The following is a 23,899-nucleotide window of genomic DNA, read 5'->3' on the forward strand; positions in this document are numbered from 1 at the left end:
GGGATTGATAGTGGAGCACCCTGAGGGAAAAACGATCCCAGAGCACGTCCTGACCTCTTCCATTTGATTGCTGGAATCACAGAGTGGAACAAAACCTCTTCAATTGGAAATGGAGCTGGAAAGGGAACAAATGGGATAAATCCCTGGCCATGGGATGTTTGCTCAGCTCCAGTGGCTGCTGGGGCTTCCTGCAGAATTCCAAAAGAGATTTCCTGAGTGGATGGAATGGATTTAAATCTGGGAAGTGGGAAGAATTCCAGTCCTGCAGGTGGAGGGGGCAGAAGGGAAGGGCAGGAAAAACCTTCCAAAATTGCTTTCAAAATTCCCATTTCTGTCCCTGATTGTCCTGGAAAGGCTGGAATGAGGGAAGGGAGGGTTTGGGGTTTATTCCCAGGAAAAGCAAGAAGAGGTTTGTCCAAGGAAGGAGCTTTGGAGCCGCAGGAATTGTTTTATTCCTGATCCAAAAATCTCCTCCCTGGGCCAGCAGCTCTTTATTAAAGCTCAGGTGTGCATGGAAATTGGGAAAATGAATTGGGAAATTGGGAAAACCAATTATCCTAACGAGCTGCTGAGCTCCATCCATCCTGGCTCTCCCAAATCCATTCCCAGGGATGGGGAATTTTCAAAGGAATGCAATCCCAGTCCTCATTTCCTCACCTTGAAGTGGAGCAGGGCTCAAAATTAATCCCAGCTCAGAGACTGAATTGACTCTGAAAATGGATAAAGCCAAAAAATGGGGTTTGTTTAATTCCTTTTTTTTTTTTTTTTTTTTTCCCCATCAGATTTTTCACTGGAATTTTGGGGGATTCTCTGGATAAAATGGGAGTTGGGAAGCAAAGGGGGCAGAGGGACAGATGTCACCTGTGCCACAATTGTCACCAAGAGCTGAGAGTGGAGGGTTGGTGCTTTAGGCTGGACTAAATCCAAAACCTCAGGGTTTAGTCCAGGAATTTCAGTCTTTGATCACAGAATCCCAGAATTATGGAATTATTCATTTTATGGATATTTCCATGCTTTTCCCTCAGTTTTTGAAGCTGAAGGCACTCCAGGCTGGATTTAGAAATACTAAAAATGTGGATTGTGGGCCAGGAAATGTTTTGTATAAATTAGGGATTGGGAGGGAAAATACAGGATCAAATCCTGGGAAAAATGCAAGATCGGAAAACAGGGAAACCACAAGATTTAAAAATCAGGAATGTGTTAGGATCATGGAATTTCCTGAGCTGGAAGGGACCCCCAAGGACCATCAACCCACCCCTCGCCCTGCAAGACATCCCAAAAAAATCCTGCCTGGGAACATCTTCCAAATGCTCCTGAACTCTGGATATCATTAACATGTTATTACATTGATATGATATGACTATCCTAATTATTAATAATTAAACTTCAAGTTGATTGCAGTTAATTAACCCAGCAGGGATTGATAATCGATGCTGGTGCCTTTATTCCCAAAGTTTTGTGGGATTTTGTGCTGGTGGAGCCCTTTGGGTGCCTGGGATGGGATTCCTTGGGAAAAGCAGGATGAGGTGATTCCAGAATCCCTTTGCCATCCCTCCTCCCCTCCCATCGGGAAATCCTGGGATGGGGTTGGGGTTTTTCTGGGATGGCTCCCAGCAGGATTGGGAATGCTGCTGCTGCTGGGAGCTGCAGGAATGGGAAGCAGATGCTGCTTCCCAAATTTAACAGGATCAGGTGATGAGGAGAGTCAGTCACGGTGATTCCACAGGGAAAAGATGCAGAACTGAGGAAAAAAAATAATTTACAGTTTAAAAACCACTTTAAGACTTTTTAACTTTCTGATATTTTGGTGGAGGTGGTTTTCCGTGGAAAGCTCTGGCTGTGTCCCATTAAATTCACATCCCAGGAACATTCCTGCTGCTGCATTCCCATTTTCCAGGGGATGGGCTGGGAATTACTGAATTTTCCCGTGTGAGCCTCAGCACTCCCAGCTTTGTTCGGGAGGGATTTGGGAAGAGTTTGGGTTTCAGAACACAAAGGACATTGGGATCCTTTGGAGGGATCCAGGTCTGTGTGTCCAATCCAGTTTCATCCTTCAAAATTTGCTTAAGGCTCAGGATTGAAAAAAAATGTGAAATTCTGTATCAAGCAAAGAGTGTCTCCATTTGGGGGAAGGAAGAAGGAGGAGGGAGAATTTTGGGATTGGGAGGGACCTTAAATCCCATCCCAGTTCATCCAGGGACACCTCCAGCTGCCCCAGGTTATTCCAGCCTGGAGTGGGACACTTCCAGGAGCAGCCACAGCTGCTCTGGGAATTCCAGCCCAGCCAGGAATTCCCAATATCCCAATATCCATCCCATTCCTCTGGCAGTGTCCCATTCCCTGTGTCCTGTCCCTCCATCCCTTGTCCCCAGCCCCTCTCCAGCTCTCCTGGAGCCCCTTCAGGTTTTCCTGGATCCTTCCCTTCTCCAGGGAACATTCCCAGCTCTCCCAGCCCAGCTCCAGACCCTCCTCCTAAGGGTCACTCCCCAAATCCCACAGGTTTGGGGTTGGGATGAGCTGAGCCCCAGCCCCTGGGGTTGTCCCTGTGCTGGGACATCTCAGAGAAAAGCTGGGATTTGGGATTGAGCTGTTTTATCCCAAATAAATCCCTGTGCTGGGAAACAGGGAGCAGCCATTTCCAGGGAAATCCACCATGGGGGAAGGGTTTCCAATCCTCTTAGCAGAGATTTTCCTGCTCCTTTGGTGCTGTCTGGGGCAAAGCTGAGCCATGAAATTCCTCCCAAACATTCCCGGTCGGATTTGAGCTGCTGCTCACTCAGGAAGCCCAAAATTCCATCCAGTTCACCCTCAGAATGCTCCTGAAATAATCCATGGAAATGGCAGGAAAAGAGCAGGAAAATCCAGTCAAAATTGTCTTTATTGCACCCTGGAGTGTGGCTGGGCCTGAGATCCAGGGACTTTGGGGAAGAGCAGGAAAATCCAGTTAAAATTCTCCTTTTCTAGTTGTTTTCCATAGAATTCCTGTGTGGTGAAATGTGCTGTAAATTCCAGAGTGTCCTTTAAAAGGTCTTTTTCCTTTCCATTCAACTCCTCCCAAACATTCCCAATTGGATTTGAGCTGCTGCTCACTCAGGAAACCCAAAATTCCACCCAATTTATCCTCAGAATTCTCTTGAAAGAATCCATGGAAATAATCCATGGAAATGGGAGAAACCCTGGAGTGTGGCTGGGCCAAAACTCCGTGAATTTTGGGGAAGATCAGGAAAATCCACCCAAAATTGTCTTTATTGCACCCTGGTGTGTGGCTGGGCTTGAGCTCTGTGGATTTTGGGGAAGAGCAGGAAAATCCAGTTAAAATTCTTCTTTTCTAGTTGTTTTCCATAGAATTCCTGTGTAGTGAAATGTGCTGTAAATTCCAGAGTGTCCTTTAAAAGGTCTTTTTTCTTTCTTCTTTCTTCTTTTTTTTTTCTCTCTTTTATTTTTTTTTCTTTCTCCTTTTTTTTTAAATATTTTTTCCCCTGTTTTCCTTTGTTTTTTTCCTGTTTGTTTTCCCCCCAGGACCCCAACTATGGCTGGTGGGCTGTTTTCTATTGACAGGAACTACTTTGAAGAGATAGGAACTTACGATGCAGGAATGGATATCTGGGGTGGCGAGAATCTTGAAATGTCCTTTAGGGTAATTCCTGTTTTCCTTCCTTTTCTTTTCCCAAAAAACATCCCCCATCTGTGCTGTCACTCCTTCAGGGAGCTCCTGCTTTAGCTGGGCCTGCAAGTCATGGGTTAAATTGAATTTTTAAAATTCGGGGGAAACTCCTTGGGGTGTTTTGGGACTTTTTGCTGCATGGGGTATTTTAATATTGAGGGGTTTATCCCCTCCAAAATTCCACATATATTTTAATCATTCCTTCGTGGAAGAAAGGAGGTGCCCAGTGGAAATTTGATGCAAATTTATGTTAAAAAAATAAAATTCAAAAAGACGTTTTGGGAATGGTGACATCATGGACTTGCAAGTTCTGGCTGGAATTCTGGGTTTGTGCCAGGGAAATCCCATATCCTGCAGAAAATGCTGATTTTCCTGCTGGGATAGGTGTGAGGGAAATGCATCCAGTCCTCTGGATTGAAAGGAAAAGTGGGAAATTGAGGCTTGGATAAGGAATGGTTGGGAATGGTTTGGATGTGGCACAATTTTGGGAATTAGTGATGGGAATAACCCCCAGGATCCCTCTGGCACCCCCAGCACATCCTGGGAATGCCCTGCCCCCATTTTCCTTGCCAGGAACCCCTTGGAAGGTTTCTAGGGAATGGATTTTTCCAGGGAAAACCAGCTGGGAATAGGAAAGCTTTTCCAGGCTATTCCTCTTCCCTCTGCTGGAAAATCAAAGGGTTCAGTTCCCCTCCTGAGCCTGGATGCTTCAGATGAGCAGATTCCCACTTTTTTTTTTTCCTGGTTTAACCCCTAAAATTCCTCCTTGGATGTGCCAAGGCCCTTGTGCAGGAATTCTGTTCCTTGGTTTTCCATGTTTGGCAGGAGATCCCTGGAGCAGGGAGTGCTGCTCAAACATTCCAAATGTGCCTTTCCCACCCTAAACCAGGGAATTAATGGGGTCAGGGATGGGAATAAATTGGGATATTGCCATGGGAACACCAGGGAATCACCTGTTTATTGGGATTGAGAGCTCTGGAAGGAAAACCAACTGAAAATCCAGGGATTTTTTGGTGTGACTTTATCAGGGACATCAAAGGGTTCAAATCCCAGCTGAGGGAACAAATCCATGGGAAATTTGGAGCCAGGAGAGCTGAGGGATCAGGGAGGTTCCTCCCTGCCCTTATCCAGCAGGATTTGGGAATATTTCCTGTCAGGAAAACACTGGGAGCAAATCCTGGGATGTTCCTGGAGCTGTTCTTGCATCCAGGATTTTATCTCCAGGGGGAGGGAGGAGATTTGGGATTGGTTCAGAATAACAAAAATAAATCCCCCCAAAAAAAAATCTTCTAAAAATAAATCCCCCACAAAATAAATCCCCCCGAAAAAAAAACCTACCAAAGAATAAATAAAAAAAAAAAAAACCCTCCCAGAAAAAAAATCCAAAAAAATAAAATTCCTCCCTCCATATTTTGTGATTTCCTGAATCCTCCCAAATGTTCCCCAGTGCCTTTGCTTTCCCTGGATCACACCTGCATCCAGCTCCAGCATTATCCCAAAGAATAATTAAAAGGATTTCCAGCTTTTTTTCTCTCAGAGGCATTTCCAGGAGGAGAATCCATGGGGTATAATTTGATTATTTTGGGAAAATCCATGTTTTTTCTTTAGGCTGCTTCTTGTTGCTGATGGGTCTTTAAAGACTCCTTTTAGGAATGTCTTTTAATTAGGGAAAAATAATGATAATTCCTATTAGGAATCTCTTAGAGCTCCAAGGGTTTTCTTTAGCCAAGGAAAACCTGATTCATTCCTAAACTTTATTTTTATTTATGGAATTACTGACATTTTTAGTGTTCTGTTAAATTCTCCAAGTGGTTTTATCCCACTTGGAGAATGCTCTGAAAGCTTGATGCTCTGAAAGGAATTCCTATGGCTTTGGAAAGGGAATTAAAAATAATCTGTCCATCAGAAAAAAAAATCAAATCCTACGGGATTATTCCTTAGGATAATCCAGGCAGGGCTGGGAAAGGGAATGTGAGCTCTGGGCAGGGTAGGATGGGTTTATTTGGGATTTCTGGCACTGCTGGAAGTGCAGAGGGGACAGGGAAAAGGGGATTTCCCCAGGGGTGAGACAGTGAGGGGTTGTTCTGAACTCTGCAATTCCTGCTTGGGCTGTTGTGGGAATTGTGACAGGGAATTCCTTCAGAATCCAATCGGAATCCTGGCTCTGGGAGAGCTGGGGATGTTCCCCTGGAGAAGGGAAGGATCCAGGAAAGCTTCCAGAACATTCCAGGGCCTGAAGGGATCCAGGAGAGCTGGAGAGGGGCTGGGGACAAGGGATGGAGGGACAGGACACAGGGAATGGCTCCACTGCCAGAGGGCAGGGATGGATATTGGGATACTGGGAATTGGGAATTCCTGGCTGGGCTGGAATTCCCAGAGCAGCTGTGGCTGCCCCTGGATCCCTGGAATGTCCCAGTCCAGGCTGGAATAACCTGGGATGGTGAGATGTGTCCCTGTATGGATTGGGGTGGGATTTAATTCCCTTTCCAATGTAAATCATTCTGGGATTTATCCATGAATCCCTGACAGGAACGCTCCTGTCTGGGATTAATTTTCCTTGTGAAGTGTCCAAGGCCAGATTGGAGCAGCCTGGGATAGTGGAAGGGGTCCCTGGGTGGACTGGGATGGATTGAGATGGTGGGAGGTGTCCCTGGATGGATTTGGGATGGATTGAGATGGTGGGAAGTGTCCCTGGATGGATTTGGGATGGATTGAGATGGTGGGAAGTGTCCCTGGATGGATTTGGGATGGATTGAGATGGTGGGAAGTGTCCCTGGATGGATTTGGGATGGATTGAGATGGTGGGAAGTGTCCCTGGATGGATTTGGGATGGATTTGGATGGATTGAGATGGTGGGAGGTGTCCCTGGATGGATTTGGGATGGATTTGGGATGGGGTTTTCTGCCCTTCCCAACCCAAACCATTCCAGGATTCCCTGATTCTCTGCAGTCACGGCAGTGGGAAATGAACACACTCCATGGATGGGGAACAGATCCCTGAAATCCCACAGTTCCTAGCCAGAGTGGGAACTTCTGGAAAGCAGTCACGTTCCCAGGGAGTATCCCAGACTTGTTTGGGATTTTTAAAAATACTGGAAAATGCCTTTTCCTGAAAGAGGGTGCAGGTTCCCCCATGTCCAATCCCAGCTGGCACAGGGAGCAGATTGCTCCAAGGAGAGCCAAAAATTGGCTGGAAAAGTGTCCAGGAATTTGAGATTTTTTAAAAATGGTGCCGTGGGAGGAATTTTCTGCCAGCTGGAATGGGAAAACAGCGAGGGAATGCTGGGATGTCCAGTTATTCCAGATTGCTCCATGAGCAAACCCCTGCTGAATATTTTGGGATTTCTTCCCTGGTATATATTTGGGATTATTCCATGGAATTTTTAGGGATTATTCCATGAAATTATTAGGGGTTATTCCATGCTCCCAGGTTGCTCCATGAGCACGTCCTAGGTCAACATTTGGGATTTATTCCCTATTGTATATTTGGGGTTATTCCATGGCATTATTTGGAGTTTTTCCGTGGAATTATTTGCTGTTATTCCATGGTTTTATTTGGGATCATTCCATGGAATTATTTGGGGTTATTCCATGGTTTTATTTGGGATTATTCCATGCTCCCAAGTTGCTCCGTGAACACATCCCTGGGGTATATTTGGAATTTTTCCATGTTCCCTCTGGAATTCCTTGGCACCCCTCATCCTGGAGTTCCCTCAATCTAACACTGGGATATTTTGCTGCTGATCCCACAGAATCCATCCCTCCTCATTCTCAAGGAATTCTGGAAATGGAGGGAGCCCTAATTAACTAAATCTGCCTTGGTTGCCATGGGAACTCAGGTCCACCTCAAGGAGCCTCTCTTGAAATGGAGAATGTAAATCCACTCCCTCCAATTTATTATTATTTTGAAATTAAGGGGCTCTCTGGCAAAGATATGGGAATTAGGAATAACAGTTCTTTACTAGGAAAATTAAACTAGAAATGCAGTATTACACAGAACAATCCCAGCCCTGCCAGAGTCAGAATCCAAGCTGACACCCGTCAGTCAGTCAGGGTGTTGGCACAGTCCCATTCAATGGTGGCTGCATCCTCCTGCAGGGGCAGATGTGGTTCAGCTGGAGCAGTGCTCCTGGAGAAGGTGCAGTTTCCTCTGAAGCTCCAGGGATGATGTGGAAGGCTCTGGTTTTCCTCTGGGATCCAGTGGCAAAGGCTGCTCTGCTGTTCCAAATCTCAGTTTTTATCTGGGTAGGAAAGGCTTGGCTCCTCCCCTGGCTGGAGCATCTCCCATGGGATGATGGAATTTTATCAGCCATGCCCTGGGACTCAGTGGCCATGAACAGGAGATATCTCCTGGAGGGAGGATGGGCTGTGGGAAGATAAAGATGATTGCCCAGCTGGGTTAAAGATGGCCCATGAGCAGGAGATATCTCCCACAGAGATCAGGGGCACTGCCCCAGCTGGGTTAACAGATGGGACAGAATTCACATTGCTGGCCACATCCTGCACTGTAACCCAAGACACTGGGGCTGTTTTCCTCCACGTTTTCTGCATTCCCATTGCAGATCTGGCAGTGTGGAGGCTCCCTGGAGATCGTCACCTGCTCCCACGTGGGACACGTGTTCCGGAAGGCGACTCCCTACACCTTCCCGGGCGGCACCGGCCACGTCATCAACAAGAACAACCGCAGGCTGGCCGAGGTCTGGATGGACGAGTTCAAGGATTTCTTCTACATCATCTCCCCCGGTACGCCTGGGGTTGGGGTCAGCTCGTGGCCTGGAATGGTTCCTGGAAAAAGGGGAACTGGAAACTGTGGAATTGTGGAGGTGTTTGGGTTGGAAAAGTTCTCTGAGGTCTTTGAGTCCAACCATTCCCAGCACTGTCCCTGTCCCCAAATGTCACATCCCCGGGGTTTTACATCCCTGCAGGGATGGATGTAGACTCCACCTGAGCACCTTTTCCATGAAGGAATTGTCCCCAAATCCACCCTGCCCTGCCCTGGGGCTGTTCCCTCTCCTCCTGTCCCTGTCCCTGTTCCCAGATCCCAAATCCCCCCGGCTGTGCCCTCCTGGCAGGGAATTCCAGAGAGGGAAAAGATCCCTCGGGATCCTCCTTTGCTCCAGCCTGAGCCCCTTCCCATTTCCCTCAGGAATTCTCCATCCCTTTCCCATTTCCCTCAGGAATTCTCCAGCCCCTTCCCATTTCCCTCAGGAATTCTCCATCCCTTTCCCATTTCCCTCAGGAATTCTCCATCCCTTTCCCATTTCCCTCAGGAATTCTCCATCCCTTTCCCATTTCCCTCAGGAATTCTCCAGCCCCTTCCCATCTCCCTCAGGAATTCTCCATCCTTTCCCATTTCCCTCAGGAATTCTCCATCCCTTTCCCATTTCCCTCAGGAATTCTCCATCCCTTTCCCATTTCCCTCAGGAATTCTCCATCCTTTCCCATTTCCCTCAGGAATTCTCCATCCCTTCCCATTTCCCTCAGGAATTCTCCATCCTTTCCCATTTCCCTCAGGAATTCTCCATCCCTTCCCATTTCCCTCAGGAATTCTCCATCCCTTCCCATTTCCCTCAGGAATTCTCCATCCCTTTCCCATTTCCCTCAGGAATTCTCCAGCCCCTTCCCAGCTCCATTCCCTTCCCTGGACACGCTCCAGCCCCTCAGGATCTCTCTTGTCAGGAGGGGCCCAGGATTATTCCTAAAATCCCCAAGAAATCCAAGGGAAGGACAGCAGAGGTCCCAGCATGGACAGCAGGAACCCTTTGGAGCACAACACCTGGAATTTTCTTCCCCACATTTGGCAGAGAGCACTCATGGGCTATGGAATTGTTGGTGCTATTTTACCATGGGATGATTTTCCCATTTTCCCATCTTCAAACTCCCTTCCCAGGAAAATTCCATGGCAGCAGAATCAATTCCAGTTTTCCCTGGCAAGCCAATAATACCTGCATGAGTTTTGTGCTGCTTCTCCTGCACGATTTCCTGCTGTTATCCCTCACTTGTTCCAGCTGAATTCCTGCTGTTTTCCACAGGCTGCTCCAGCACTTTGATTTTTTTCCCAAGGGTTCAAGACATCAGGAACCAGCATTTAATCCCAGCTGGAAAGAATCTCTGGGATTCTGCTTGCAGAATCCCATTTCTCCTGTGGCTGCACAGGATGAGCTCATAGAATATTCCAAATCCATCCTGGAAATCCCTTAACAAGCAGGAAATTTAAATTTTAAACAGTCTGTGCTCATTTTAAGTGCCCAGTAATGGTGTAAAAGATGCATATATTTATGGATCTCTCCCTTGTGGATTTTGTCACATAAATTTTTAAGGAATCTGTTTATTTAAAACAGAAAAATTAGGGTGAAATGCCAGCCTGCTTTTTATATTTATTTTGAGGCTATTCCTTGTTTTTCTGTGAGGAAAAACTGTTTTTTCCTTCAGGAATGAGCCCAAATCAGCTGGAATTTGGTGCTCCTAGAAGTCCCCTCTCCTTTTCCCAGTTACACATTCCCAGGATTTTGGATACAAAATTCCAGCAGAGGTCCCTTGGAGAAAATTGGATTACAGGGAAAGGGTGGAATTAGGTCATGGGGAAGAATTTGGCAATAGGTGGTCTTTGTATTCCCTGATCTCTCCCCAAGTTATTTATTAATACCTGTATTAATTAATATATAAAATATAATGAGGTGGTTCCCCAGCATTAAAAGGAGATGGAGGAGAAAGGGAAACAAAAATTAAATTTTCATGAAAATCCTCCATGAAAAGAAGTAAGAAATAATAGATTTTTTTTTAATAGGGCATGCCTAAATATATATTAAAAATCCTAAATATTTTTAATCTGCTGTTTGATCCTTTTCCCTTCCTATTAATGAGGAAAAGGGAGATCTCTGGATGATTCTCTGGGAGAACAAAGGGATTTGCCTGCTGGTAATGAGGGCTCTGTTCTCCTCCCCCAGCTCCTCTGGGAGCTGATTCATCCATTCCTGAGCCCAGATCCCAGTGGGAAATAGAGCTCACAGCACAATGAGGGGCTCACCTCGTAATTACATCCCAAATTAAAAGTCTGGAGCGAGCTGGTTCCCTGGGAAAATAGAATTCTGCTGGAGGAGAGCCCAGCTCTCATTTTGGGGATCTATTTTTAATTGGTGCCTTCTCCTGTTTTTGTGTGGATAGCAAGGAAATCTTTATTTGTGCTGAGATGAGTCAGAGTTTTTAATAAATCCAAGCTGGATTTAAATTAAAAAAAAACCAAACAAACAGGAAAACAATCCCAAAGCAGTGAGGAAAACTCCCCTTTGGGTTTAGGGTAAGCCTGAATTAAGGAATTGGAGATTTCCTTGGGAAGAGCCTGGCTCAGGGCCTGCAGCTCATGAGCCAAATAATTCAGGAGGGCTCCAGAAATCCTGGATGTGCCTCAGAAGGGATTAAAGGATTAAATTCTCCCTCTTGGGGAAGAGGGGAAATGGGTGGATGTGGAATCCAGGAGCTGCTGCATGCAGTTCTGTCCCAGCTTGGGTCAGATGAGGTTCAGATGATCCTGGGAGGCATTTTCCTCCCAAATCACAGCAAATCCTCAAAATTTGTCTGGCTGCTTGTGTGGGAAGGCAAAAAGTGGGATTTGGATCTGTTAGAAAATTTTAAAATTTCTGTGGTAATAAGCACTAACCCCCCAAAAACCACTAAATTTAACCAAAGGCATAAAAAAAGCTTCCAAAATTAAACAATTAAAGTAAAATTATCAATATATAATTTAAATAAAATTATATATATATCAGATAATAAAAAACTTTAAATTTAAAGTTTAAAAACATAATGATATATATAAAACAAAGTAAAAATGTAAAACATTTTATAACAAAAACTAGTCCTTCTTCTTCACCTTCTTCTTCATAAATCTAAATACTATTATATAGTTAAATGAAAAAAATCCACATCACAAACCACAAATAATTATTTATTAAGTTAAGAATAAAAATAAAGGAGGAGCTGGAGGCAGCTCCAGGATTTTTCCTAAAATGTTTGATGGGTTTGATGGATTCTTGTCTCACCATTCCAGGGGTGATAAATGTGGATTATGGAGATGATTCTGTCAGGAAAGATCTGTGGGGGAGCTGGAAGCGGCTCCAGGATTTTCCCCAAATATTTGATGGATTCTTGTCTCCCTATTCCAGGGGTGATAAATGTGGATTATGGAGATGTTTCCATCAGGAAAGCTCTGCAGGGGAGCTGGAAGCAGCTCCAGGATTTTCCCCAAAATGTTTGATGGATTCTTGCCTCCCATTCCAGGGGTGGTGAAGGTGGATTATGGAGATGTTTCTGTCAGGAAAGCCCTGCAGGGGAGATGTAGATGGCTCCAGGATTTTCCCCAAATGTTTGATGGGTTCTGGTCTCACCATTCCAGGGGTGATAAATGTGGATTATGGAGATGTTTCCATCAGGAAAGCCCTGCAGGGGAGAATGGAGGCAGCTCCAGGATTTTCCCCAAATATTTGATGGATTCTTGTCTCCCTATTCCAGGGGTGATAAATGTGGATTATGGAGATGTTTCTGTCAGGAAAGCTCTGTGGGGGAGATGGAGATGGCTCCAGGATTTTCCCCAAATATTTGATGGGTTCTTGTCTCCCGTTCCAGGGGTGGTGAAGGTGGATTATGGAGATGTTTCCTGCAGGGGAGATGGAGGCAGCTCCAGGATTTTCCCCAAAATATTTGATGGGTTTTTGTCTCCCCGTTCCAGGGGTGATAAATGTGGATTATGGAGATGTTTCCTGCAGGGGAGATGGAGGCAGCTCCAGGATTTTCCCCAAATATTTGATGGGTTCTTGTCTCCCGTTCCAGGGGTGGTGAAGGTGGATTATGGAGATGTTTCTGTCAGGAAGGCCCTGCGGGAGAGCCTGGGGTGCAAACCCTTCTCCTGGTACCTGGAGAACGTCTACCCCGACTCGCAGATCCCGCGGCGCTACTACTCACTGGGAGAGGTACGGGGCAGACTGGGAGTGCTGGGAAACGGAGCTGCAGGAAACCAGGAAGGAGAGGAAACCAGGAAATGAAACCAGGAGTGCAGGAAACCAGGAATTGCAGGAAACCAGGAAAGAAAGGAAACCAGGAGTTGCAGGAAACCAGGAAATGAAACCGGGAATTGCAGGAAACCAGGAAAGGAAAGAAACCAGGAGTTGCAGGAAATCAGGAGAGAAAAGAAACCAGGAAGGAGAGGAAATCAGGAAAAAGAGGAAACCAGGAAAGAAAAGAAACCAGGAGTTGCAGGAAACTAGGAAAGAGAGGAAACTAGGAAAAAGAAGAAACCAGGAAATGAAACCAGGAATCGCAGGAAACCAGGAGAGAAAGGAAACCAGGAATTGCAGGAAAACAGGAAATAAAAGAAACCAGGAATTGCAGGAAATCAGGAGAGAAAAGAAACCAGGAAGGAGAGGAAATCAGGAAAAAGAGGAAACCAGGAAAGAAAAGAAACCAGGAGTTGCAGGAAACTAGGAAAGAGAGGAAATTAGGAAAAAGAAGAAACTAGGAAAAAGAAGAAACCAGGAAATGAAACCAGGAATTGCAGGAAACCAGGAAAGAAAGGAAACCAGGAATTGCAGGAAAACAGGAAATAAAAGAAACCAGGAATTGCAGGAATCCAGGAAAGAAAAGAAACCAGGAAAGAAAAAAAACCAGGAAAAAGAGGAAACCAGGAAAGAAAAGAAACCAGGAAAGAGAGGAAACCAGGAGAGAAAAGAAACCAGGAGTCGCAGGAAACCAGGAATTGCAGGAAACCAGGAGAGGAAACCAGGAAAGAGAGGAAAGCAGGAAATAAAAGAAACCAGGAGTTGCAGGAAACCAGGAACGGAGTAAACCAGGAATTAAAGAAAATCAGAAACAGAGCAAACCAGGAATTAAAGAGATCAATAAGTGCAGGAAACCCAGAGTACAACACACCAGTAGGTAAAGCAAGAACTGGAAAGCAGTAAGTCCAGGAAACCAGTAACTACAACAAAGCAGGAAGTCCAGGAAAGCCAAGAAAGAAGAAACCAGTAAGAACTGGAAACCAGTAAGCAAAGGAAAGCAATCTTACAGGTAACCAGTAACTACAACAAACCAGCAAGGAAAGAAAACCAGTAAGTAGAGGAAACCAGTAAGGAAATAAACCAGTAACTACAGGAAACCAGTAGTACAGGAAACCAGTAAATAAAGGAGATCAGCAGTGCAGGAAACCAGTAAATAAAGGGAACCAGTAGTAGAGGAAACCAGTGAGGAAAGGAAAAACCAGTAGTACTGGAAACCAGTTAATAAGGAAAAACAGTAAATCCAGGACACCAAGAAGTGCAGCAAACCAGTAAATAAAGGCAACCAGTAGTACTAGAAACCAGTAAGTAAAGGAAATTAGCAAAACAGGAAACCAGTAAAGGGAACCAGTAGTAGAGGAAACCAGTGAGTAAAAGAAAAACCAGTAGTACTGGAAACCAGTTAGTAAGAAAAACCAGTAAATCCAAGATACCAGTAGTACTGGAAACCAGTAAGTAAAGGAAATCATCAATGCAGGGAACCAGTAAAGGGAACCAGTATCAAAGGAAACCAGTGAGTTATAGAAAAACCCATTGTACAGGAAACCAGTAAGAACTGGAAATCAGTTAGTAAGGAAAACCAGTAAATCCAGGACACCAGTAAGTAAAGGAAACCGGCAAGTAAAGAAACCAGTAAATAAAGGGAACTGGTAGTAGAGGAAACCAGTGAGTAAAGAAAAAAGCAATAGTACTGGAAACCAGTTAGTAAGGAAAACCAGTAAATCCAGGACAGCAAGAAGTGCAGCAAACCAGTAAGTACAGGGAGCCATTAAGCACAGCAAACCAGTAGTACTGGAAACCAGTAAGTAAAGGAGATCAGCAATGCAGGGAGCCAGTAGTAGAGGAAACCAGTGAGTAGAAGAAAAACCCATAGTACAAGAAACCAATTAGTAAGGAAAACCAGTAAATCCAGAACACCAGTAAGTGCAGGAAACCAGTAAGTAAAGAAACCAGTAAATAAAGGGAACTGGTAGTAGAGGAAACCAGTGAGTAAAGGAAAAACCAGTAGTACTGGAAACCAGTTAGTAAGGAAAACCAGTAAATCAGGACACCAAGAACTACTGGAAACCAGTAAGTAAAGGAATGACAGGAAAGCAGGAGGTGTCCAGAGCTGGTGGATCCATTCCCAAGGGGATGAGCTGTGGAGCCAAGCCTCGGGTGCTGGAGTTCCCTCCTTGTCTCTTCTTCCTCCTGATTCCTTATTTCTCTTTATTTCCACTTTTTTAAAGTCCTTTTCAAGAAGTTGCTGTTCCAAACATATTCCCCCTCCTTAAAAATCTCCCTTTAAATCAAGTGTCTATTCCAAACGTTCACCAGGCAAATTTATCTCCCAGATGGAGCAGGAGATTGGAAAAATGAAGTTTGGGATTAATGTTTTGACACAATGAATATGCAGCCCTTGAGGGGAACCTTCCATCATCATTTATTCCTTAGAAAGAGACTAAAAATAGATTTTTTTTTTATTTTTTTTTTGAAAGAATGTTTAGTCACAGAGTGTTTTCCAGCCTGGAGCTGAGGATCGCGGACATTCCTGGGAATCCCAAACTTCTGGGACCACCAGGAGCTGGATTTTCTTTCAAATTCAACAAATTCACAGCTAAAAATATTACATTGAGTCGTTCCTCTGCTGTCTTTTAAAAGCTCTGGGATGGATTTGATGTTGATGGAATAACAATCAAAGGATTTGATGGTGGAATAACAATCCTGGGATAACACTCCAAGGAACAAATGGCTTTTTTTGACATCCAGGGAAGTGATTTCCCATTGAAAATTGCCATTGTAGGCTGGAATAAAAGCACTGAAGGATTCCAGGTTTAATCCTGCCAAAATAAAGGGAAATGGGGATTTCCAGCGAGGAAAGGGCTTGTCTAGGGAATGTCAAATAAAGTGGGATTGTGCCACGTTGTCAGGCTGGAAAATGGGATGAGGAAGGCAGAAAATAGTGATTAAAACACCTGATTTGTGCAGTGTGGCCTCAGTTTCCATGGAAACAGCAGCTCAGGCAGGAGCTGGGAATTCAAGCCCTGCTTGGCTGTTCCAGTGGAGCAGGAAAAGGGAATTAAAGCCCAGAGAGCAGCAGAGAAATGGGGAATTTTAAGGCATTAAAAGTGCATTTTTTTTTATATTTTCCTGCCTTTTACAAGAGATTTGGGCAGGATTTGTTCTGTCCAAGCTGGAGCAGCATCATTAGTCCATAAATGATCCATGGTGGAAATCAAAGGTGAGCAGCACCAGCCCTGAAACTGCATTTCCCAAGTGGGTATTTTGTTGTTTTCTGGGATAAACAGGCAGAAAAAAAAATGGGGATTTTAACAGATTTGGGATAATCATTCTGAATTCCCTGATGGAAATAGTGAGAGGTGTCCCTGGCCATGGATGAGCTTTGGGGCCACTTCAACCCCCAAACCATCCACGACAATTTGGGAGTGTGACCTGCTTGCAAATTGCCAATTTCTGCACAAATCTGGCAGGTCCAGGGAATATTTTAAGGAATATTTCGCCTCTTTCTTCTTTCCAGATCAGGAATGTTGAAACCAACCAGTGCTTGGACAACATGGGCCGCAAGGAGAATGAAAAAGTGGGATTTTTCAACTGCCATGGCATGGGAGGGAACCAGGTAAATAAAAACAGGGGAAAAAGTGGTTTATTTTTCCAATAATTCCTTCAGGTTTTTTAAAAATGTCTTTTTCAGCTCTATTTTAGATTTTGTGTGAAGGTAATATCAAAATAATCAATGAAAATTCCAAAATATTTTCAATATTGAGCTGAAGGATTTTAAGAGGACTCAGCCATTTCCTGCAATTTGAGCTCCAAATTTTGGGGGAATATTGGTTAATATCCATGGGAAGTATCCCAATGAATATATTGAAGAGAATCCTGCTGTCATTTCATAATAAATTTAACATTCCGGACATGAACATTAGGAAATTTGATCAGGAATTTGAATTTCTTTTTGTAAAAGATGAAATGGGGCAGGAATCTCCATAGATGTGGTTGGATCCATCTATTCTAAATATGTGCAGGGAAAATAAATATCCAGGATATTCATGGAAGTTGAGTTCTTCAGTGGAATTCCAGTAGTTGGGGGACTGGGGGGTTTCATTTGGAGGGGCTGGATAGGGACGAGAAAAGTGGATGGAATTCTTGGTCTTGTGACCAACGACTCTGGGTTAATTAGAATAAAATTTGCATATTCCAGTGGATATTCAAATTAGCAGGGCTGCTCCAGATGGGGTTTGGGATGTAAATTATAATTAAGGGACCTGTAAGCATATTTTAAATTAATTCTATTTTGATTAATTAAGATTTTTTTTTATTATTTATGTGTAAAATTTTCCAGGGGGTAGCTCTGGTATTCCAGACCCCACATTCCTGGTGGGAAAGGCTGGGATGCTCCGTGTTCCCATCCCTGATTTATCCTGGACATTCATCCCAACTCCTGCCATCTCCTCCTGGCACTTCCCCCATCCTCACTGGAGCCCCATTTTGCTGCTTTTTGGGATGAAAAACTTTTCCCTTCTCTAATTTTGATGGATTTTTCCAATGGAAAACCTTTTCCTTCTTTAATTCCAATGGATTTTTCTAGTGGAAAACCTTTCTCTTCTTTATTTCCCATTTATTCCTCCAACGGAAAACCTTTCCTTTCCCCTGAATTCCAATGGATTTCTCCAATGGAAAACTTTCCCCTTCTTTAATTCCAATGGTTTTCTCCAATGGAAAGCCTTTCCCTTTTTTAATTCCAATGGGTTTCTCCCATAGAAAATCCTTCCGTTCCCCTGAATTCCTGTGCCTCTCTCCAATGGAAAATCTTTTCCTTCTTTAATTGGGAAAGATTCCTCCAAGGAAAACCTTTCTTTTATTTAATTCCAATGGATTTCTCCAATGGAAAACCTTTCCATTCTTTAATTCCAATGGATTTATCCAAGGGAAAATCTTTCCTTTCTTTAATTCCAATGGATTTATCCAAGGGAAAACCTTTCTCTTCCCCTGAATTCTGATGGATTTATCCAAGGGAAAACCTCTCCCTCCTTTAATTCCAAAGGATTTCTCCAATAGAAAACCTTTCCCTTATTGAATTCCAACGCACTTCTCCAACGAAAAACCTTTCCATTCTTGAATTCCAATGGATTTCTCCAACGGGAAACCTTTCCCTTCCCCTGAATTCCGATGGATTTCTCCAATGGAAGGTTCCAGCAACCTTTCCCTTATTGAATTCCAATGGATTTCTGCAGTGGAAAACCTTTCCTTTCTCTATTTCTCATTAATTTCTCCAATGGAAAATCTTTCCGTTTCTCTGGATTCCGATGGATTTCTCCAATGGAAAATATTCCTATTCTTTAATTGCCATGAATTCCTCCAATGGAAAACCTTTCCCTTCCCCTGAATTCCAATGAATTTCTCCAACGGAAAACCTTTCCCTTCCCCTGAATTCCAATGGATTTCTCCAATGGAAGGTTCCAGCAACCTTTCCGTTCTTGAATTCCAATGGATTTCTGCAGTGGAAAACCTTTCCTTTCTCTATTTCTCATTAATCTCTCCAATGGAAAAATCTTTCCGTTTCTCTGGATTCCGATGGATTTCTCCAATGGAAAATATTCCTATTCTTTAATTGCCATGAATTCCTCCAATGGAAAACCTTTCCCTTCCCCTGAATTCCAATGGATTTCTGCAGTGGAAAACCTTTCCTTTCTCTATTTCTCATTAATCTCTCCAATGGAAAACCTTTCCCTTCCCCTGGATTCGAATGGATTTCTCCAATGGAAACCTTTCCCTTCCCCTGAATTCCAATGGATTCCTCCAACGGAAAACCTTTCCCTTCCCCTGGATTCCGATGTATTTCTCCAAAGGAAGGTTCCAGCTGCTGGGCTCAGCTCCCAGCCCTCTCCCAGCCCCGCTCTGCGTTCCAGGTGTTTTCCTACACGGCGGACAAGGAGATCCGCACGGACGACCTGTGCCTGGACGTGTCGCGGCTCAACGGCCCCGTCCTCATGCTCAAGTGCCACCACCTGAGGGGCAACCAGCTCTGGGAGTACGATGCCGAGGTATCTGGGCCTGGGGGGAGCTCCTGGGACAGTCCCTGGGGTTGGAAGAGCATTCCAAGGTCGTGGCGCCTTGTTCCCTGAGTGCCACCTCCAGGAATTCCTGGACACTCCAGAAATGGGGATCCAAAATTCCTTGGGCAGTTCCAACCCCTGAGCTCCCTTTCCATGGGAAATTCCTGCTGATGTCCACACACACACACAGATTCCAATTCCAAACCTATTCCCAGGGAAATCCTCCTGGGATTCACCCAATTCCGTGTTTCCATCTCACTTCACAATTCCCACAGGGATTCCCATTCACATTCAGTGTCACCCCCAGGAATTCCTGGGATTCTTCCACTCCAAACCTCCCTGGGCAGTTCCAGCCCCTGAGCTCCCTTTCCATGGATAAATTCCTGCTGATTCCACCCTGAGGCTGGAAAAGCCCTCCCAGGTCATCAGGTCCAAGCTGTGCCCCAGCCCCAGCCACGTCCAGGAATTCCTTGGACACCTCCACCCTTCCTGTCCAAAGGCTGGAATTCCTCCAATAACATACACACAGGGAATGTGCTGGGTTTTCCCTTGAATTGAGCAGAATTTCCTGGGAATTGTGTAAAACCCAGCTCAGCCATGAGATGGAGCTCCTAAAACATGGAATGCTCCATGTTTTTATGGCATCTCCAAGGATTGGCTGCTTGTTCTCCTGGAAAACATCCCATTGCATTCCCTGTCCCTGGATTTATTGAGCAAATCTTTTTATTACCAATTTCCCTTGGAATACTCAGATTTCAGCTGCCCATTTTCCCTTTCATTTCATTATTGCCATTAATTAAATATTAATTAGTGTATTATTAACCTCCAAACATTCCAAATATCCAGGATTTTTATTCCAAATAAAACAACCAGGTTTGATATTCCATTTTTTTATTTCACCAGAGGAACAATTACAGGATATTTCCTGAATCCCTTGTATTCATTAATTTGATTTTCCAGGAATTGCACTTTTTTTTTCCTTTCCCTGCTTATTCAGGAATTGCAGGTTTTAGGGAATTTTTAGGAATTCTGGCTTGGTAATGGATGACAGGGCCACAGCTGGACATGAAATAATCCTAAAAAGGAATTTCTCTGAAGGATTTTCATGGAATTTTCTACTATTTCCTGCTATTATTAATATTTATAGTTTTCTAATTTAATTTGTGGTACTTAAACATTGAATAAATTCCAGGCTCCCACGCCTGGTGATTCCCATTGTGACATCCAGGGAAACCTCTGGATGTGGAGAGGGATGAAATCTTGGGATGTGACACGCACGAAGGAGCCCAGGGGAAAAAATAGATTTGGAAATGTGTCAGAGCTGATAGGAGGGAGTTTAATTCCTTGTGGATGGATGGTGATGTCAGGGTTTATTCCTGAAAAATTCCTCAAGGGTTTATTCCTGATGGATTCCTCAGGTCTTATTCCTGACAGATCCCTCAGGGTTTGTTCCAAGGCTGCCAATGCTCTCAGGGGCAGGATGGGATTGTTGGGATTTTCTGGCAGGGCCAGGGGTTGGATCAGTGATCCCTGTGGATCCCTTCCCACTCAGAATTCCATGATTTTTTCCTGGATAATTGCCACTATTTGTCCCCAGTCGTGGTGTCCTTGCAAAGCTGTGGGATTCCCATCCAGGGAGAGCTGAGGGGCTGCACAAAAAATGTTCCTGGGATCACTGACTCTGCTTTCCTTCTGCCTGCCCTTCCCTCAGTATTTTGGGAAATGGGAATACAGCTTTGAGGTAAGTCTGGTGCATTCCCTGTGCCAAATCCCAGTCCCTGGAATAGCTCCTGTAGCAGTGCCCTCGCTCAGAGCTTCTCCGTAGCTGCTGCTCCAAAATTCCAGAGCTTCCCGCTCCCTGAGCCAGGCTGGGAGAGCTGGGAATGTTCCCCTGGAGAAGGGAAGGATCCAGGGGGAATCCATGAATCCATGTGGCAGGAAAAACCTGCTCAGATTCCCACATGCACGTTTATCCCCATGTGAGGAATCTGCTATTGGTTTCAAGAGCAAGCTGGAAATTTTGGGATATTTGTGCAGGAAAAATCCCCATCTCTGCCTGGATCTTTCCAGCAGGGAATGGCAGCAACCCAGGGGTAGGAAGAATGGGATTGGGACCCACAATCCACTCTGGATCACGGGAATGGTGTCAAGAGCAGGGAGGACATTTTGGGATATTCCTGGCAGGAAATCCCCATCTCTGCCTGGATATTTCCAGCAGGGAATTGGAGTGATCCAAGCATATGGAGAATGGGATTGGGAACAACAATCTGCACTGGATCATGGGAATGGTGTCAAGAGCAGGGAGGAGATTTTGGGATGTTCCTGCTAGTAAACCCAATCTCTACCTGGATATTTCCAGCAGGGAATTGCAGCAACCCAGGGGTAGGAAGAATGGGATTGGGACCCACAATCCACTCTGGATCACGGGAATAGTATCAAGAGCAGGGAGGAAATTTTGGGATATTCCTGGTAGGAAATCCCCATCTCTGCCTGGATATTTCCAGCAGGGAATTGCAGCAATCCAAGGGATTGGAGGGGCAAGATTGGGAGCCACGCTCTGTGCTGGATCATGGAATGGTGTCAAGTGCAGGGAGGACATTTTGGGATATTCCTAGTGGGAAATCCCCATCTCTGCCTGGATATTTCCAGCAGGGAATTGCAGCGATCCAAGCATATGGAGAACAGGATTGGGACCCACAATCCACTCTGGATCACGGGAATAGCATCAAGAGCAGGGAGGAAATTTTGGGATATTCCTGGTAGGAAATCCCCATCTCTACCTGGATATTTCCAGGAGGGAATTGCAATGATCCAAGCATAGGGAGAATGGGATTGGGACCCACAATCCACTCTGGATCATGGAATGGTGTCAAGAGCAGGAAGGACATTTTGGGATATTCCTGATAGGAAATCCCCATCTCTGCCTGGATATTTCCAGCAGGGAATTGGAGTGATCCAAGCATATGGAGAATGGGATTGGGACCCACAATCCACTCTGGATCATGGAATAGCATCAAGAGCAGGGAGGCGATTTTGCACGGAATCAAATCCCATTGTTTTCCCCTTGACCGCTCACATTTATTCCCGGAGCATTCCCGCCCATTCCCCACTCGCAATTCCCGCTTTTTCCCCGCCGGTTTTCCCGGCGCGCTGAGCATTCCCGGTTTTCCAGCGGCGCACGTTCCTGCACATCATCACGCAGTCGTGCCTGACGCTGGGCAGGATCGAGGACGGCTCCCAGGGCCCCACGGTGGAGGCCTGTGACGGGAGCCCCCTGCAGACCTGGACACTCAGGAATTATTCCCGCCTGGAAGTCTTTAGGAAGGTTTACTCCAGCCCCACTGATTATTTCCTGTAGGGCCCTTGGAAGCGAATCCAGGATGCGCCGGGGTAAGGAATTCCCAGGAAATCATCCTGCTCCAGGTTCCGCTGGATTTCTGTCTTGTTTTATTTTTGGGGTGGAATTTTTGTGGTTTTTAATTATTTCTTTTTTTAATCTTTTAAAAAATGTTCGTTTTCCGCAGAGTTCGTAGATTTTTTTTAATTTTACAAGGATTTTTCAAACACTTCTTCGCATTTTTTTTTATATCCCTAAGGAGATCCCAAGGTTTGACATCATCTTGGGCTGTTTGGGATGAATTTTGGGATTAATTCCTTCTTTTTCCCCTCTCCTGGGGGCTCCAGGATTTTCCTGCTCATCCTGGTCTCGTGTCATTTTTCATACAATTTGCATAAAATTTTTCATGATTTTTTTCCATAAAATTCCATAAAACTTCCATCGAATTTTCATGGCTTTTTGTAGAATTTTCATAGAATTTTCTTACCGTTTTCATACAGTTTGCATAAAAATTTTCATGAATTTTTTCATAAAATTTCACAAAATTTTCATGGAATTTTTCATGGAATTTTTCATGGAATTTCTTAGACTATTCACAGATTTTTTGGTAGAATTTTATTATAATTTTGATAGAATTTTCATTAAATGTAATATAATTTTTTCATAGAATTTTCTGGGAATTTGATGGAATCTTTAATTTTAAATTTTTTTATAAAACAAGACAGAAGATGATTTTTTATCCATAAGGTAGAACAGATGTTCAATGTTAGTTCTTCTTAGTTCTTAGTAATTACTAGTTACTAGTAATTATTAGTATTAAATATTATTAGTTTTAATTAATTTTGGATTAAACTCCCTAGATTTTTCCTAGATTTTTCCAAGATTTTTCATAGTTTTTGATTTTTTAAAATATGTTTTTTCCCTATAATTTTCATGGAATTTTTCATATTCAGTGGAGTAGCACAGGGAGATGGATGGTAGGAAAACCGAATTCCTTGCTGGAATTTCCCAGGAGTTTGGTTGGAACACCAGAAAAAAAGTCTTCTTTATATATATTTAATTTTTTTTTAATATATGTGTATTTATTTATAATTTTAAATTAAACTATATAGAAATATAGCAGATATAAATTTACACGAATAAACACCAATATATGTTTATTATATAATATATGAATGTAATGTTATATTTTTCAATAAATATTATATTATATAGGAATATTATAAATAATGAACATAAATGGTGTTTATGAGCCCAGAGAGCCTCAGGCTCTTGTGAAAATGATTCCTGATTTCCCTTCAGTTAAGAGTATTATTATATTATTTTATTTTAATTTATATTTTCTATTATGATCTCCTATATAATTTTAATATTATTTTATAATATTATTATATTATTCTATATTATTTAATATATTTTATATCTTAATTTTTATTATTCTTTATTATTTTTATATATTATTTTTATTTTGTACATAATATATTTTATATTAACCTATATTATGTTATATAATCTTATATTTTCTATTATTTTCTATTATTTTCTATTATTTTTAATTGTTCTGTTATTTGTTTTGTATGGTACATAATATATTGTATATTATTCTATATTATATTATTTAATATATTCTTTTTATATTAGATATAATCTTATATTTTTTATTATTTTCTATTATTATACATTATTTTTATTTTTCTATTTTTAAAAATTTTTTTATATGGTTTAAAAAAAAATATTCTATCAATATTTATCTTCCTGGGTGAGCCCAAGCCCTCGAGCAGCTCCCACCATTCCAGCTC

The 23,899-nt window shown here is 43.4% G+C and overlaps 1 protein-coding gene across 3 annotated transcripts in view; it reads left to right on the plus strand.

The window, feature by feature from the left end:
• Positions 1-23,899, plus strand: part of GALNT13 (polypeptide N-acetylgalactosaminyltransferase 13) — a 48,143-nt gene that overhangs the window by 20,067 nt on the left and 4,177 nt on the right. For all 3 annotated transcript variants that reach the window (XM_056495942.1, XM_056495944.1, XM_056495941.1), the window contains 5 exons: positions 3,520-3,637; positions 8,226-8,406; positions 12,490-12,629; positions 16,228-16,326; positions 18,617-18,751. In XM_056495942.1, the coding sequence (XP_056351917.1) occupies positions 3,520-3,637; positions 8,226-8,406; positions 12,490-12,629; positions 16,228-16,326; positions 18,617-18,751 (673 nt within the window). The remainder of the gene's footprint in view (positions 1-3,519; positions 3,638-8,225; positions 8,407-12,489; positions 12,630-16,227; positions 16,327-18,616; positions 18,752-23,899) is intronic.

The sequence above is a fragment of the Oenanthe melanoleuca genome, chromosome 7, assembly GCF_029582105.1.
Source record: "Oenanthe melanoleuca isolate GR-GAL-2019-014 chromosome 7, OMel1.0, whole genome shotgun sequence".
NCBI lineage: Eukaryota > Metazoa > Chordata > Aves > Passeriformes > Muscicapidae > Oenanthe > Oenanthe melanoleuca.